The 16,506-nt window shown below is 32.6% G+C and overlaps 1 protein-coding gene and 1 pseudogene across 1 annotated transcript; one reads left to right on the top strand and one right to left on the bottom strand.

The window, feature by feature from the left end:
* The first annotated feature begins 895 nt into the window (after window positions 1–895).
* Window positions 896–1,001, top strand: LOC137816789 (small nucleolar RNA R71; annotated as a pseudogene).
* Window positions 1,002–13,541: 12,540 nt separating this feature from the next.
* On the bottom strand, window positions 13,542–16,100 carry LOC137813459 (uncharacterized). Its single transcript, XM_068615721.1, has 2 exons — window positions 15,113–16,100; window positions 13,542–13,929 (listed from the first exon to the last, which is right to left on the bottom strand). The coding sequence occupies exons 1-2, from the start codon at window positions 15,934–15,936 to the stop codon at window positions 13,863–13,865; spliced, it is 891 nt and encodes a 296-aa protein (XP_068471822.1). The 5' UTR covers window positions 15,937–16,100; the 3' UTR covers window positions 13,542–13,862.
* Between the last annotated feature and the right edge of the window lie 406 nt (window positions 16,101–16,506).

Below are 16,506 nucleotides of genomic sequence, written 5' to 3'. Positions count from 1 at the left end.
CACCTGTGTCTACAAATTCTGTATTGATGCTCCAGTATTTTTGTGATTGGATACAGAGGCTTGCATGAACTTCTCAAAAGTATCCTCCAATTTTGATGTTCTCTCATGGATTGAAGGATAATGTGGTTGTTGCTGATAAGGAGCTTGCCTATTAGATGATCCAGCCTCTTGCTTCCACCCAAAACCTTGATTTGGATTATTCCTCCACCCTTGAGCCATGTTATTTGGGTAGTTAGATGAAAAGCCACCTTGCCTTCCTTGATTATTCATATACTAAACCTCTTCCTCTGATATACTAATCCTCCAATTTTGATGTTCTCTCATGGATTGAAGGATAATGTGGTTGTTGCTGATAAGGAGCTTGCCTATTAGATGATCCAGCCTCTTGCTTCCACCCAAAACCTTGATTTGGATTATTCCTCCACCCTTGAGCCATGTTATTTGGATAGTTAGATGAAAAGTCACCTTGCCTTCCTTGATTATTCATATACTAAACCTCTTCCTCTGATGGATTTTGATAAGAGCCTTGTCCATTAAGATGATCTCCTCCACAAAAATAACATTTCAGAGCTTGATTCTGACTTGAAGAAGAATTTACTGCATGTAACTGTTGAGGCGATTTTGACATTTGCTTGGTTAATGCCTCAATTTGTTGATTCAAAATTGTATTCAGTGCTAGAAGTGCATCTGAAATACTAAGATCCAACACACCTTTCTTTTGCATTGTATGTCTATCATGTTGAGCTTGGTCATCTGTTGAGGCTAAGGCATCAATGATTCTTGTAGCTTGTCTGCATCAACAGTCATTATTGTACTTTCTACTACAGCATCCAAGATCATTTTAGTATCAAGCCTCAAACCATTGTGGAATATGTTCAACTGAGCAATATCTTCAAAGCCATGATTAGGACACCTTCTTAACATCACTTTAAAACGTTCCCAAGCTTTACAAAAAGGTTCATTTGTCCCTTGCTTGAATTTGGAGATATCAGGCTGAACCTTGATATATCGAGAGAGTGGGAATAATCTATGTAAGAATTTGTCTTCTACATCATTCTAGTTACTTCTGGTTTGGATGCGACTTTAACCATTCTTTTGTTTTTCCTACCAGTTAGAAAGGAAATAAATGCAGATAAACAGATTCAATATCATTTTCCTCAAAGCCTGTGGTCCTAACCAACTCATAGAATGTGGATAAATGAGTATAAGGGTCTTTGTGATCCATTCCAGTGAATTGATGAGTACTGATTAAGCTAAGAAAGGCGTACTTAATTTCTAATGATATGGTGGCAGAAGGTATGACTATGTTGGAGAAATGCCTCGGTCCTTGTTGCATGGCGTAGTCTCCCAGTGTCCTTCTAAGTGGATTTTCTCTATTATCAGCCATTTTCTCTATTTGGAAGATTCTCCTTTTGCTTGTCCTTGCTTCTTCTTTTCTTTTCTCTTATTGCTCCGATTTTGTCTAGCTTTCTACTCAATTTTTGGATCAAATTCCAATTTATCTTTAGGAACTTGTCCTCGCAATAGTATATATCTAAGACAACTCAAGCAAGGATTAACACATGATAACAGAATAAGATCTAAACAATTATCTATTCACAATACTCAATAAGTTATACGTAAGAAATTCTTAAAAGAAATTGTTCCCTGGCAACGACGCCAAAAACTTGTTGATTTTCCTCGGCAAGTATACCAAATCAACTGTAATATAGTACTATTTAAAGTACGAATGTCGAACCCACAGGGAACAATTTTAATTAAGTTGTTTTGTTATAAAAATCATTAACTATAGAAAATAATTGTGAAACTTGTTAATAACCAAATTAACACTTTTACTAGAAATAACCCAATTTATGATTTGATTCAACAAGTAACGAAACTAACTTATCAAATACAAATAAAAATACTTGGGATTGAATTGCTTCTATCTCTATCATCTATATTTTGGAATAATACAATATATAATACTCAAAACTACTCATTCTTGATGCTATAATTTAAAGTCATTCACCTTGATTCCTCACAAATGAAATTCATAAGACAATTTCTCAAACACTGATTCCTCAGATATCTAACAAATCATCCAGCTTTATGAACAAAATTATGATGCGGTTAATATCCTGAAATCTACTCCTAGCATCACAAGTTATCAAGTATTTTCGTCTATTTCATATCCTTAAAAATACTTTCTAGATAAATTTAAGGATCAAAATCAAGACTCTATTGATCAGATAGAATCAAGAAATTTGCATTAAACGAAAATACCAAGAATAAGTAGAAAAAATAATATTATATATATATATATATATATCACCAAGAATACATTTGATTAGAGTAGATTACATTCAATCCCAAGTTTGAAAGCACTTAGCCACTCATGATAGCTTCTTCAATCTTCATTCTTGATTCGAAATGCATAAGAAGACTTATCTGAGCTACCTTATCTCCCCTAGAACAAAGTTTCTTTCTTTTTCTCTCACTAACCTCTCTCTAAAATCCTCCTCTCTTCTGTTTTAACCTTGTTCCAAAATTTATTTAATGAAATATAGCTCAAGCTAGTTAAACCTAGCTTAGGCTAAATCTTTTGGTGTTCTTTTAGATTGGGCGAGCAATTCTAGCTTGAGCTAGTTTAATACTGCACCATTAACTTAATCTTAATAATTTTAGCATGAGCTAAATGTTCTAGCTTGAGCGAGATGCTTCCTTTAAATATCCTTATTTATTTCTTCTTGTGATCCAATCTATAAGTCTTTGCTTTCTTTCTTTTTAATGCTTCACATTCATCTAAAATTTACACACAAATTGGGATTAAATTTCTTCATTCGTTTCCTGGTTAAAAGTATATAATCGGATTCAATAATTCTCATATTAGGGTAATTTTCTGACATTAAGAAAATATTAAGTTCCAAAGTGTTCAATTTTCTCAATTATAAATACTACACATTGGCAGTTATCACGAGTTTAGAGATAAAAGCAGAATAAGGGAAGAACCATGCAAGGATCAAGTGGCAAGAAGATACAATTCAAAAGTAATACCACAAAGCTTATAAAAAGGAGATTTAATTTGGTGAATGTGTAGCAACGCACAGAAAAATGAAGGAAAATTCTTAAGTAATTGGAAGGACCTTTCTGTATTTCAGACACAGTGGCCGACAAAGCTTATTATCTAGAATTTTATCAGGAAAATCGGCACCGAGAACTTGGAAAGCCACGCATCTCAAATTTTACTACGGTTGACAATTTTCAATAAAGATGATGTACTCTTTCCTCGCTCGATTATTTTATCCATATGAGGGGTTTCGACCGAGAAGATTTTAACGAGGTACTTTAAAATTATATATTCTTATCATGCATATTCTATACTCTGTTGAACAGGTACCACTCGATAACGACAACCGCTCAATTACTAGCGACCCTTAACGACCACAAGACCACCGCTAACCACCAACTATCACTCGATAATGACAGTCGCTTAACTACTAGCAACCCTTATCGATCAACCACTCGGTCGAGGTAGCCGCTTAACTACCAGCGACCCTCACCGACCGAACAAACTATCACTCGATAACGGCAACCGCTCAATCGAGGCAACCGCTTAATTACTAGTGACCCTCACCGACCGAACAAACTATCACTCAATAACGACAACCGCTAAACTATTAGTGATCCTTATCGACCAACCGCCCGGGGTAGCCACTTAATTAGTAGCGACCCTTACCGACTGAACGTCTTCCCTTAGATAATGGCAGTTGACGCATACACAATTAAATTAATCTATAACAACGTAGCTCTAACCAACAAACTCGTCACACACATGCGCTTTCAATTAAGGTATTCATTCTTATTACCAATTAAATCAACTTTTGCAGATAATTACATGGGCCCACAAAGCCTACTCAATTTGCGAGGTACTTAGTGGTTATAAGTAAGTCATGAGGGGTTCAAAATATCATCCCCTTTCGAGCAGAATTTACTCATAAAAGAGGAATCTTTTTACTGTGCTCAGTTCATTAAGACTCATCGGTCATATGAAGTTATTACATTAGTCAAATTCAACATATAAAAAAAATTCGTTCGACCTCAGCAATTATTGTCATTTAATGAAGCTCAAGACAAGCTATCGAGTTATTCTACTTTTAGGAACGCTTGGCGTTAATACATGTTGTTTCCACAATGTCTATGAGTTATTGATATTCTGCAATCAACATTGACAAGAATCTAAAGGCTCGGCCAGCCATTATAAATGACACGAAAGTTGAAATAAAAAAGCATATATTGAATAGTGCAATAGTTTAATTATTTTATGGCCTCATCCCGGGCCCAAGATATATTTTCAAATAAATTCGAAGTTTGAAAGTTACAAGGGTTCCTCTTCTAAGGAGGGTTCGGGCTTGTCTTGCGAACCGTCGATATTATCCCCTTGACCTTCAGCATTTTCCATATTGTCGCCTTCATCTCCTCCGACCGATATGAATTTGCTATCTACGATGTCCTTGTTCATATCTTATCGATCGTCCTCAAGCGAAACGCTATGAAAAAATTATGTTTACCGGAGCCCTAATAGAACCAATTTTTACTTATACGAAGAATGAATGATTGACACTCCTCCAACTCTCCCATTAGTGCTTTCTTTTTGTTTGCGGCTTCATTCTCCACCTTGGCAAGGTTGGCCTTTCTCGCCTCTAGCTCGACCCTCAACGCCACTACCTTTTTTTTAGCCTCACCAGCTTCAGCACTAACTTGGCGCAATTTGTGATCAAGTGATCCCATCGCTTCCAACATGGCTTTTAGTGAGCTAGCAAATTCGTTTAGACCACAGTGGCCAAATTTCTTTCCAGCTCTTCCTCGGGAGTCTTGCCGACAAATAGGGATAGACTTAGCATTTCTATTAACTCCCCAATCGGTTTGGCAATGATAGCCAACTCACTGGAGTGTTCGGTCAAGAGTTGTAGTAAAAGAAAAAGGATTGAGGAGTTGGTTTTAACCTAAATATATCGCAGAGTATCCTAAATGCTTGGAGAGCCGCTCACGAGTTAGGATGTAATTGGCGCAACGTTAAGGATCTGAATGACCCCTATCGTAAATTCATCAAAAGGAAGGATAACACGCAAATCATTAAAAAATGTATTGTATACAAAAAAGAAATCATGTGGAGCATTTTCCCTTACCGTGGCATACCCAATCAGTGTGACTACAGCTATCGGTCGCCACCGTGTTCGAGGGGGAGTCGGGCTTCAAGATAGACACATTAGATAAAAACAATCTAAAGCGGTTGGAGCCCTAAAACAAATAGGGACATCCAAGACGCGTGGATCAACCCACTCGTAGTTCAGACAGTCAGACGCAAGGTCGACCGCGTGATCCGAACCACTCACATCTCTCACACCACTAGATGCGATGTGAGTGGGCTCAGAAGATTCTATATTTAAAATAAGATTATAAGGCTCGACAGAGGAAGACATTACTAACCTTTTGAAAGAGAAATGCGAAAGAAAACTTGTTTGAAGACTCGACACTCGGAGCAAGCTCTTTGAAATCTATAACACAGTAAGTAAGAAGTAAACCTTATAACGTTGATGGGCATCACTATTTATAGAAAACCAAGGAGAGAGAGAATAAGATATATGTTGCCCGACACCATTAGATCACCCTTCATCCAAGGGTTCTTGCCACTTAGCATATGAAACGTCATAAATTACCAACCGTCAGATCTTTTCGATCAAACAATACCCACCAAACAACTTTTCAAAAAAGCCTGTGTCACATCTCTAACAACATTAAATGCGCCCAACAGTCACATCTCACCTCGAGGATTCCAACGATCACTTCACGACTCTTCAGCAATTAACAATTCCCTTGAGACTAGGGGGCAAGTGTACCGGTCGATACCAGACGAGACAGTCTCAACCTTTGCTATTGAATGATCGTGTCAAGGAACATCTCAATGCACTTAATAAATGATAGTAACGACAGTTACAAGGGCACTTAGTGAGTCGTATTCATGTCCCGAATTATGCGAGAAATATCTCTGACAAATGAGCTAAATATTGATTAACACAAAGATGGGACAAATATCCTTCAGATATTCCAACATACCTATATACCAATATATCTCCCTACAAATCAAGGATCACGATACATATTAGTGGATAACTAATATTCAGCCCATCACAACAAGGGTCCATAACCAACACTATAAATAAACCCTTCATAGAGTTGTAAGGTACGCTCTTATTAGTTTACAAACATACATTTTTTACACAGAGTACTTACTTGATCGTCATAGTACCTTTTCGAGGTGAATCCCGACCAAGTGCCATCATTTGTACTATCTAGGTCCCCTTTGCCCATACAGGTTCATTTTGTATAACATTTGCAAAGTTATAATTATTTATTTAAATTTTATACTTATCATCACATGTTTATTTAATTTTAATGATATTCAAAATTTCATCAAATTTTCTTTCCTGGCTTACTTTTATTTATTTTAAATGCTCCTTTTACCTATTATTTTCTTTACTGAATTATTATTTTTCAATTTTCTAATTTCTTTCTTAACCTTTTCAAATATTTTTTTAAATAATTTTAATATTGAAACTTCTTATTTAATTATATCAAAATATAATCCTACATCAATTTACTTTTCACACTTTAACAATTAAACAAATTTAATTATATTTAATTAACTTAACTTTATCATCAATAAAAATAAATAAATCATATTTCCTAAATAATATTTATCAATAAATTTTACATTATATTAAAATATTACAATAACAAAAAAAACAAACAAAAAATACTTTTATCTTTCAACGTTAGTCAAACTGACGTCATGGTTAACCTGTCATACACACAAAAATTTACGTATAATAATTGTGTCAGCCAAGCTGATGCATCTGTTGAAATAAATAAAAAATATTTTTCGACCAAACATTGATCAAAACCGACGCTATACTATCCAAAACTTTAAAAAAAATATTATTTTTTAATCATATAAGTTGATATATTGCATTTTTTAAAATATTTTGCATTCGCTTAGAGTAAGTCCACGTAGAAAGAGTTTGACCGACCTTATTTGCATTCCGTTTTTAACAGACAATTAATCCTGATAGCAAATCAACATTTTTTCTTGTAGTGTGACGTAATTTTCTCATGCATTTTCTACTTTCTTTTCTTTAATATATTTTAACGTGTAATATATATATATATATATTTGGTGCAATTATTAATGAAGATAAATAAATAATAAAGTGTGGAGAATAAAACCATCAAAAAAAAAATGCCAATCATTATTAATTATTAAATAACGTGTACAATTCATCAGCTTCTGAACTTAAAAATTGATTATTTTATATTTCTTTAACAAACTTTTGATGTTCCTTACACTGGTCTTGGCTATTTAAGTTTTGATGTTGGTTGGCATAAATGCATGAGCTCATCGTGAAGGTTTCTTTTATATTACATACTTAACATCAGTTTGTCTTTTCTATAACATCTTTTGAATACTTTGAATACATATAGGATATATACGAAAAATACTTGCGATATACGGTAAGAAAATATTATTAAATGTTTTCTTAGGCTAGTTGCATCACCACACATTAGAATATTATATACAATAATTATTACTTTAGACAACAACATAAAATCGTGATCTAAAGCATTAAAACCGTGGCTTAAAGTTTAGACAATGATTTTTTAGCCGTGGTCTGGATGAGCGTGGCCGTTTGTAAAACCCCAGTTTTTATAAAGACAACAATTTTAAAACTGTTGCCTAAAATCTTGATAACAATCACAATTTTAAAAGTGTTGCTTAAAGTATTGACAAAAACAACTATACATTTCTTTAATTTTAGAAGAATTACTCATACAAAGGCCTAGGATAGAAAGAAAAAATATTGAAGGATAATGTGTATTGAAATAGAAGTGACTCAACAAGAAATCTCACATATTTCAATAGATGTGTTCAAACGACATAATCAACAAAATTGTCTTAAAGTATAATGATAACAATCAAGTCTTCAAAGTTAAAACTACAAACTTAGTTAAAAAAACATATAATGTATTGTTTCTTTAGTACATATCAATAAGTTCATTCTTCTTCAAGATTGTCTTCGTACTCTTCATTTCCTTCAAGCTGCAAAAAATACATAAATATATACTAATTAAATCTAATTTAAATAAAATAAATATAGCAACTACCAAAATATAATTGTATAAATAATCATTAACATGTCTTAATCAAATCCATTAAACTTTGATGTAACACAATTGCATGTATGTGTTTACAACACAAAATCAAGAGTACCACATATTCCAATCCATATCACTAAACTTATTAACATGATTGAAATTCTAATATGATTATGTATGTGTTTATATCTCCATGATTCAAGCGGGAAAAAAAAAACAAAACTTAAGGATAAAACAATAACTTCTAAATGTACTCCTCCAACATTACAAATCAAAGCAATTTCATGTGTAACTTGAAAACATTTCTCAAAGTCCAGTAAACAATTTTCAATTATATATACTTGCTCATAATGAGGATCATGGGTGGATGCAGATGAATGTAGCCCCACTCCACTACTTTCTTTAGTTAAAACATGTGTCATTATATTATTTGTCATCCTCTTCTAAATCTGATTTGTCTGCTTTACCACAAATTTTACCATTTCCTCTAAAACTTCAATTTTCTTTGCCATGTCACTCACTTCATTTGCATGTTCATTTCTTATAGCAATAATTTCTTCATTCTTTTTAAATGTTGATGGTGTCATAGTCTTTCCATAACACCATACTCTCCCATGTTTCTCTTTCCCAAATATTGATTGAAATGCTTGTTCCGTAGATTCACTTGAGTTTTCAATAGAACCTTAAAGCTTAGTCTAATAAAAGAGAATGAATTTTAATTATTAAAAATAATATATTTATATGTACTTCATAAATATTTGTAAACTTACAATTATATTATATGTTTCTTCATTCATTTCTTTTCCTCTTCGGCCTTCTCGACGTTGACGAGTTGTAATAAACATTTCAGCTTAGATAACTTTTTCTCCTACTTTTTTCTTGGCATGCTACAACAATTACATATTAAAAAAACAATAACAAAAAGTTAATAGGAAGTTTTTGTATTGTATTTAAAATATTGAAACATAATTTGAAGTATCTTACTAATTCAGCATGAATTCTAGCATTGGTTGGTCCCATGCAATGAATGTACTTTTGTTGTGCCCTATTTGCAACATTTTGCTCACTAATTCTCTACATTGTAATAAGATAAAAATAACAATAAATTTAGATAATAATGCAATTTAAAAGTAATAAGACATATAATACAAATTTATATATAATAATATATAAATTAGTTGTTTCCGTAACTAATTTATTAAATTATATATAAATTATAATAAACAAAAATTCAAAATACACAAAAATATATAAATTATTAGTTATTAGTTATAAATTCCAAGTTGTATTAAGTTGTATTAGTTATTAGTTATATATAAATTATAATACAGAAAAATATAAATTCAAAATATGAAATAAAAATTAAAAAAAATTTAAATGCAAAACCAACCTTTCCGTGAACAAGCTTGTTGGTGATCGGAGTGGCAGAGGCACAAGACAAAGGCGAAGGCGGCGGCGAAAGCGGTGGCGGAGCAGGAAAACACCAGACCAATGGAACAGTAACCTAAATGCAAATGCGCCAACGAAGTTAGGAAACGAAAATGCCAATGCCAACGAAGTCAGGAACGAAAACGAATGAATGAATAATGAACCAACGAAGCTTACAAAATGCAGAGCGGAGAAGAATCTGAAACTGAGAGCAAGAACGTCGAAATGAAGAGCGGAGAAGAAAGTGAAAGTCTGAAACTAGTGGCACGCTTCAAATTTTTAGGGTAAAAATGATTTACAAATGCGGTTTAAAACCGCATTTGTAAATCAATGCCAATGATTTACAAATGCGGTCTTTAATATGACCGCATTTGTAAATCAGTGCACATTGATTTACAAATGCGGTTTTACTCTAGAACCGCATTTGTAAATCAATTTAATTTCAAAAATGCCACCGCGTTTTTTACAAATGCGTTTAAGCGCAAAGCCGCACTAAATAAAGGGTCGTTGTTTTTATATTTTGTACTAGTGTAAACTCTTCAAAAATCAAGAAACCAAGCAATGTGGGACTTGGAGAAGCCTAAGTGATGAAAATGCAAGTGTAGTTACACTTTTCACAATTAGTCCTACATCTCTTAGGATATTGAGTGGGTAGAGCCTCTCCATCTATAAATAAAAGGCATAACCCCCTCCTTGTAACTCACTTTTTGCTTGTATGAGAATTGAACTTGTCTAGAGCTTGTCTTCTTGTTCTCTTGTGAAAAGTCTTTAAAATGGGAGTATTCTTCTCCTAGGTTCTCATACTACGGGACCTTCCTTGAGAGAGATCCTCTTGAGTTTCAATTTTGAAACTTGAGGAAAATTTAATGGTTTTTGTCAAGTCTTCCGCTCATGTCGTTTGGAGGGCAAGAATAAGTTGCACATTCCCCCTTAGTTGAGACTGAGTTCCAAATAAAAATCCCAATAAACTTATCATACTCCACAAATGAAACAAGATTGATGTAGTTGCATACATAGGAAAGTTCAATGCCTCTCTCCAAGGGTTCCACATCTAGCAAAACTTGCCAACTTCAAGCCTTTATAAATGCTCTATTTTAATGAATTGTTGCATGGTCGTGTCTTTTAAGAAGCTAGACGGTCTATAAGTCATGGATACATAAGAAAAGAGATAACATGTTGGTGAAAGTTCAATTGGCTCTAGAAGAAGGGGGTTGAATGGAATTAAACAATAAAAACCAATGTTTAAGCAAAGAGTAGATAGAGAGAAGAAGATAGAGAAGTTCTAATCTCCCTCTAAGATCAAGACCTATTAACAATAGGTTCACAATGTGAAGAATTTAGAAAGGTTTAACACACAACTCAATCTCACAATTCGCTATACAATAGCATATGTAATTGTATAACATTATTTTAATCACACAATTGAATATATCACTTAAGCAATTAGCATTCTTTTACGTTTTGTGTACATTCGTTTTTTGTGTTCTTCATCTTCAAGGTCTTTATATAGTCTTTAAAAATGTGACCGTTGAAGTTTTGTGCTTCTTCATTCTTCGTTATAGTCGTTAGACGCTCAATATAGAAATTTTTGCTCTAATTGATCTCTGTGCGTCTTTGATGTGTGAGCAATTTTAAATTCTTTCTTAGTATTCCTCATATATGAACATTGTAGCTTTAATCTTTTTAACTTCAATATCTTGATCAATCTGGCATGCTGATTTTCATTTTCAATGCAATAGGCGCTCGAAATGGAAACTTTAGCTCTAATTCTTTCTTCGCATCTTTAAACATTTTCTTGCTCTTCAAATAATTTCTTTATCTGTAAAGAGTTGAATGTCGAAGCATGATTTGTCTATGTACTTGAAACTTTTTTTTCAGTCTATTCATAAACTTCTTCATGATAGACGCTTGAATAGGAAACATTTGCTTTGATGCAATTTGCACGTCTTTAACATATATTTGTGCTTTTGAATACTTTCTTTATTTGAATAAAGTTGAACGTTTGGAAATTCTGGACTTTAATATTCCCTTTTCAATACTGTTTATTATCTTCTTCATATAAGACATGTAATATGGAATGTTCAAATATGATCCTTTAATGTGTTGTGTCATTTGTTTGTGCTTCAATTCTTCTTTCGCTTTGTAAATCTTTGTTCAAAGCGACTTGATATTTCTTTAATCTACATCTGCGCAAATCTCGCTTTTTAACTTCATCGTTTTCCCGTGAGACGCTTATAAGAAAACTTTTGCTATCAACTTTATATGCATCTTTATGATCTTTTGGTAATTTTTGGGAATAATAACATTATAATCAACATAATAATTCATGGATATCACTGAAATAATATCTTTATATGTTTATAAATTATCAAAACTTTTTTTTCTCATATATTTTGCTATAAAAATATTTTCAAATACTTTCCAAATTAATATAAAATTTGAACGTTAAATATAATCACATTTTTACCTGCATATTATATAGAAAATGCGTGTGATCTATTTTTTCAAAAACATTATAGTTAAAGCACTATTCATTAAAAAAAATTTTAATACAATTTTAATATTTTTAATATTAACATTAATATTAATATTAATAATACTAATAATAATGTTATTATTATTATTAATGTTATTTTTTTATTATTAACAATATTAATAATAATTTGAATTTCGATTTTAGAATTAGGGTTTGGTTTGATTTAATTTGTAAACCAGTGGAAATTTGTGATCTAGATTTGAAAACATTTTAAAGAATGGAAAAACAAAACAAAATGTATAGTATATTTGGGATCTGAAAGCATAACTTTTATTTATTTTATCAACCGATTAATTAAATGTGGTTTCAAATATCCACAATTTAAAAAAGTAAGCTAAAGTAATCACATTTTAATAACCATTGTCTATATTAGAGGTATAACTTTAATTAAATTTGATTTAAAATACCTAAAGACCATATTTTTATTATTTTATTCCACACTTTTTTAATGTGATTTATTTTTTATTAATTTATAAAAATGTTGTATTTTTCACTTTTTAGACCATATTTATATGTCTATGACCACTTTTAGATGATAATTTTATTATTTAGTCCACATATTAAAAATACAATACTTAAAAAATATAATATAAATAATCAACAGTAAACATAGTCTTTATCACATTCACAAATTGTTGCATATCTTATATTTAGACAACATAATTTATATACGTATGATCTAATTTAATATCGTCTAAAATTAAAAAATGGTATATCCTTATTTGAAAACAAGGGTCTATATAGTACTAAGTTTCTTACTAGAAATTTAGGAAAAGTTTTCCAACTAAGTTGTTCTGGTGCCATAAAAAGCCTTAAAGTGTCTTCCATCACATACCTGCAAAATCAGCTAATTAAACGGACCAACCTATACATACAATGAGATTTTTTTAGCAACAACTTAATCAATTCATTAAACAATACCCAACCAATAAAAGTAACAAAAAAATCGAACTTTATGTTCAATTGGACTTGGTAATATGGGTTACGAGTAGCCCCCGAAGTCCACAAAAAAAAAAAAAAAAATTCACACCACGAATACTGCAGATTATAGGGGTGATAATAAGCTTTTTCTCAAATATTCAACTCTATAAAATACTATATATATTAATATTTTTATCATATTATATATGAAAAAAATTATTTCTTTAAAGTTAAAATAGATGAAAGCTATTTATCTAAAGTAATTTAAATATATATTAAGATTGTAATAATTTTATAAAGTATTTTCGTCTATAGTGAAGAAATAGACTACAAAATGAGGAAAGTGTTTTCAAATTCAAGAATCTTTCCCAATTCTGTTATACAAAATGTATTTTCTTAAAAAAAATAAAATCTGAAAGGGATATTTGGTATCTTCTGGATTCTACAATCATAAAGGTGTAAATAAAAAAAAAATATTTTGAATTATTTTTTTTATCTTATCTATGAAGTGTCAAGAGAAACTACGGTGGTACAAGAAGAAACAGTCTCCAACTCACCACATAAATAACATCTGAGTCGGTTTCATGTTCTTCTTTATATATAGAGAAAACACAAAAAAAAGAAAAAGATACAACATCGTTAAAACTTCAGAAAAAATATACATAAACACACCCCTCACGTTGCCTATTATTTTTTTTTATGTGCTATGTCATGTCTAGAAACCAAGAAACTATAATTGCATATAAGAATTTAAAATTGTAGTCATAATCATCCCAGCCAAGTTCTATTTTTGTGATAGGGTTTCGAGTCTTCCTAGGAAAGGCCAGCAACTACTACCACTCACTTCATGCCTGCATCCGAAAAATAGTGATGGTTAGTTTCACTGATAACAATATGTGCACACAAATAAATAGTTGTTACTCATGATTTGTTGTTCAGCAATATGTGCTTAATTGTTCGTTGGAACAGTAAAATTTGGTTGTTGTGATGCAACAAATCAACAATTACGTTGTTAATTAGAATATTGGTGTCCGACAAAAATGTACCTAGCTCACGAACACGACCACTCTGTAGTTTTTTCTCTTTTTTTTTATCCACCAACAACTGAGCACTGCAACATTTGATTTGATTTAAAGACCTTAAAAGTTACGCCACGAAACTTTATGAATTAAAAGACTACAACAGGTGGTGTCTTTGACCCTTTAACCTCCGTGAAGTAAGGCCAATAGACCGACAATGCGTGCAACTTTTGTTTACTTTCATTGACTTTGTCATTTACCACAGACATCATAGTGAACATTTCAAGCACATATTTCCCAAGAAACACAGTTCCATAGAGGAAACAACTTGCTCTTGTGATTACTATCAGAAAAGCATTTTAAAAGCTACAGGGTTTTAGGCTATCATAACAAACCATGGATGCTCTATGCCAACAACGTGTGCTTATAAATTATGTATCTGTTTATGCGGCTGGAGAACTTTTATTGAAGGTTGTACTTTAAGAAAGTTAGGTGTTCTGAATTTTGAAACATACAAAGTTCAAAATATAATAAGAAACCATGGATGCTATGTACCAATAAATTTGGCTTGTGATTATGTTTTATGTACGTCTTCCAAGTACAGCCTGATACCTTTTTCTGAAAGTTAAACATATAGTATTATTACCATTTGGTTGAGAACGTAAAAGTTTTTACATTAATTATGAATTTATCAAACTTAAATTCTTATTCAAATCTACTAATGACTTTGGAAAGTACAAGAACATTGAAATTTCTACAGAATTTACTAATACAAATCTAGACCATTATTAGTATTAGTTTCCTTTATGCAATTAACTGCTAACTGGATCTTAGAAATTTGCTTCACAACAAATCAAAGTCCTCCAGCAAAATTCATACTTTTTTTTCATGACAAATTCATACCATTTTGGGAATAGCAACGTAGTTTGGCAATAGATTTTCTATGGTTTCAAGTTTCAACATGTAAAACTCAGTATCCATTAACATCAAATTTTCTATGTTTGTTTGAACATACCTGCTGTTACTTCTGCTACTACTGCTACTGTTGCTGCTAGCAGAACTCTTCATGCTTCCACTATTAATGCTGGAAACACCACTATCACTCTCTCCACCAGATGCTGAAAGGCTCTTCTTCCACCACTCTTTATCAACACCCTTAGCAGATCCATCAGAAAGCGATGTTCTTGGAGACACCTTGTTTGCACAACTATTCACCAAGGCCTCATTCTTGGTCTTCTTTTTGGATCCCAGAGAAATTGGAAACACCAGTTTCAAATAAAACCCTCCACTGTCAATTTTCCCACTTCTCTTCACCTGACCCTTCTTATCAACCATTCTAGCATGCGCATTTTTGTTGTTCAATTTCCTCTCCTCTGCCCCTTTCACCCCTTTAACCCCTTTCACCCCTTTCTCTTGTCCAAGTTCAACTCTGGGGTGTTCCACCAGATCTTTGAGAGAAAGCTCGTAGCTTGACTCAGGCATGTTCTTAACCATTTCCATGAGCTCCCTTTGGCCTCTTGCAATGGCTTGAGTCTTGGATGCAGGGGAAAGGCACCGGTAGTAGTTTTTGCGGTGATGGGGACTCTTTGATGGACTTGTGGACCACAAAGGAGGGGAACACATGCCAGACTCATCATCCACCTTTGATCCTGTTCCGAATTGCACTTCCATGTCGTTGCAGCTGTGACAATTTTTGTAGCTTTTTGATGGTTTCTTAGAAGCTACTAAGGCAGAGTTTGTGGCTCCCCAAGTGTGATAACTATGAGATGTTATGTGTCCTTTTTCATTCGACAGAGGAAAAGAAATGGTGGGTTGTTGGTCTCTTGGTGAATCAAACATTTTACAGAAATAATGAGTGTTTGTGTGGTTGGTTTTGAAAGGGAAGGAGGGTGTAGCAGAGGCTTTGTTCTTCACAATCACAACACGTTTAGCTTGAAGGTGATGGTGCTCTCTAATTTCTTGGAGACTAAGATTTTTAAAAGAGGGAAACAATTGATTGGGAATAGAGTGCGAGAGAGCGTCCTTAAAGTCAAGGGATTCTAGACGGAGTGCCACGTGGGCCTATTCCTCTCCTTGTTTCTTTTCACCCTCTTTTTGTCTTTCACCACTCTTTGTCTTTTGCTTTTTTCTCATGTGAAGTTAAAACCATTGCCTTTGAGAACTAACTAACAAAAATCAGCAATAAGAAGTTTTGTTTTGGGGTTTAGGGTTATGAAAACTACGTTAAAAAACATTAATGATTTGTTTGAATTGGGTTGTTGAAAATTGAGAGTACGTCGAGGTGTGAGGATTTAAAAAGAAAATGTGAAAAAAGTTGAGTATGTTTGAATTGGGTATCTTATAGTAGAAATCTGAGAAAAGTTTATTGAGATAGACACATCTGATAGTTGTAAGGGTATTTTAAATTAT

Source organism: Phaseolus vulgaris, chromosome 1 (genome assembly GCF_000499845.2).
Source record: "Phaseolus vulgaris cultivar G19833 chromosome 1, P. vulgaris v2.0, whole genome shotgun sequence".
In the NCBI taxonomy this organism is placed as follows: Eukaryota; Viridiplantae; Streptophyta; class Magnoliopsida; order Fabales; family Fabaceae; genus Phaseolus; species Phaseolus vulgaris.
The sequence above is the reverse complement of the archived record's forward strand: the minus strand, read 5'-3'. Positions and strand labels throughout refer to the sequence as shown.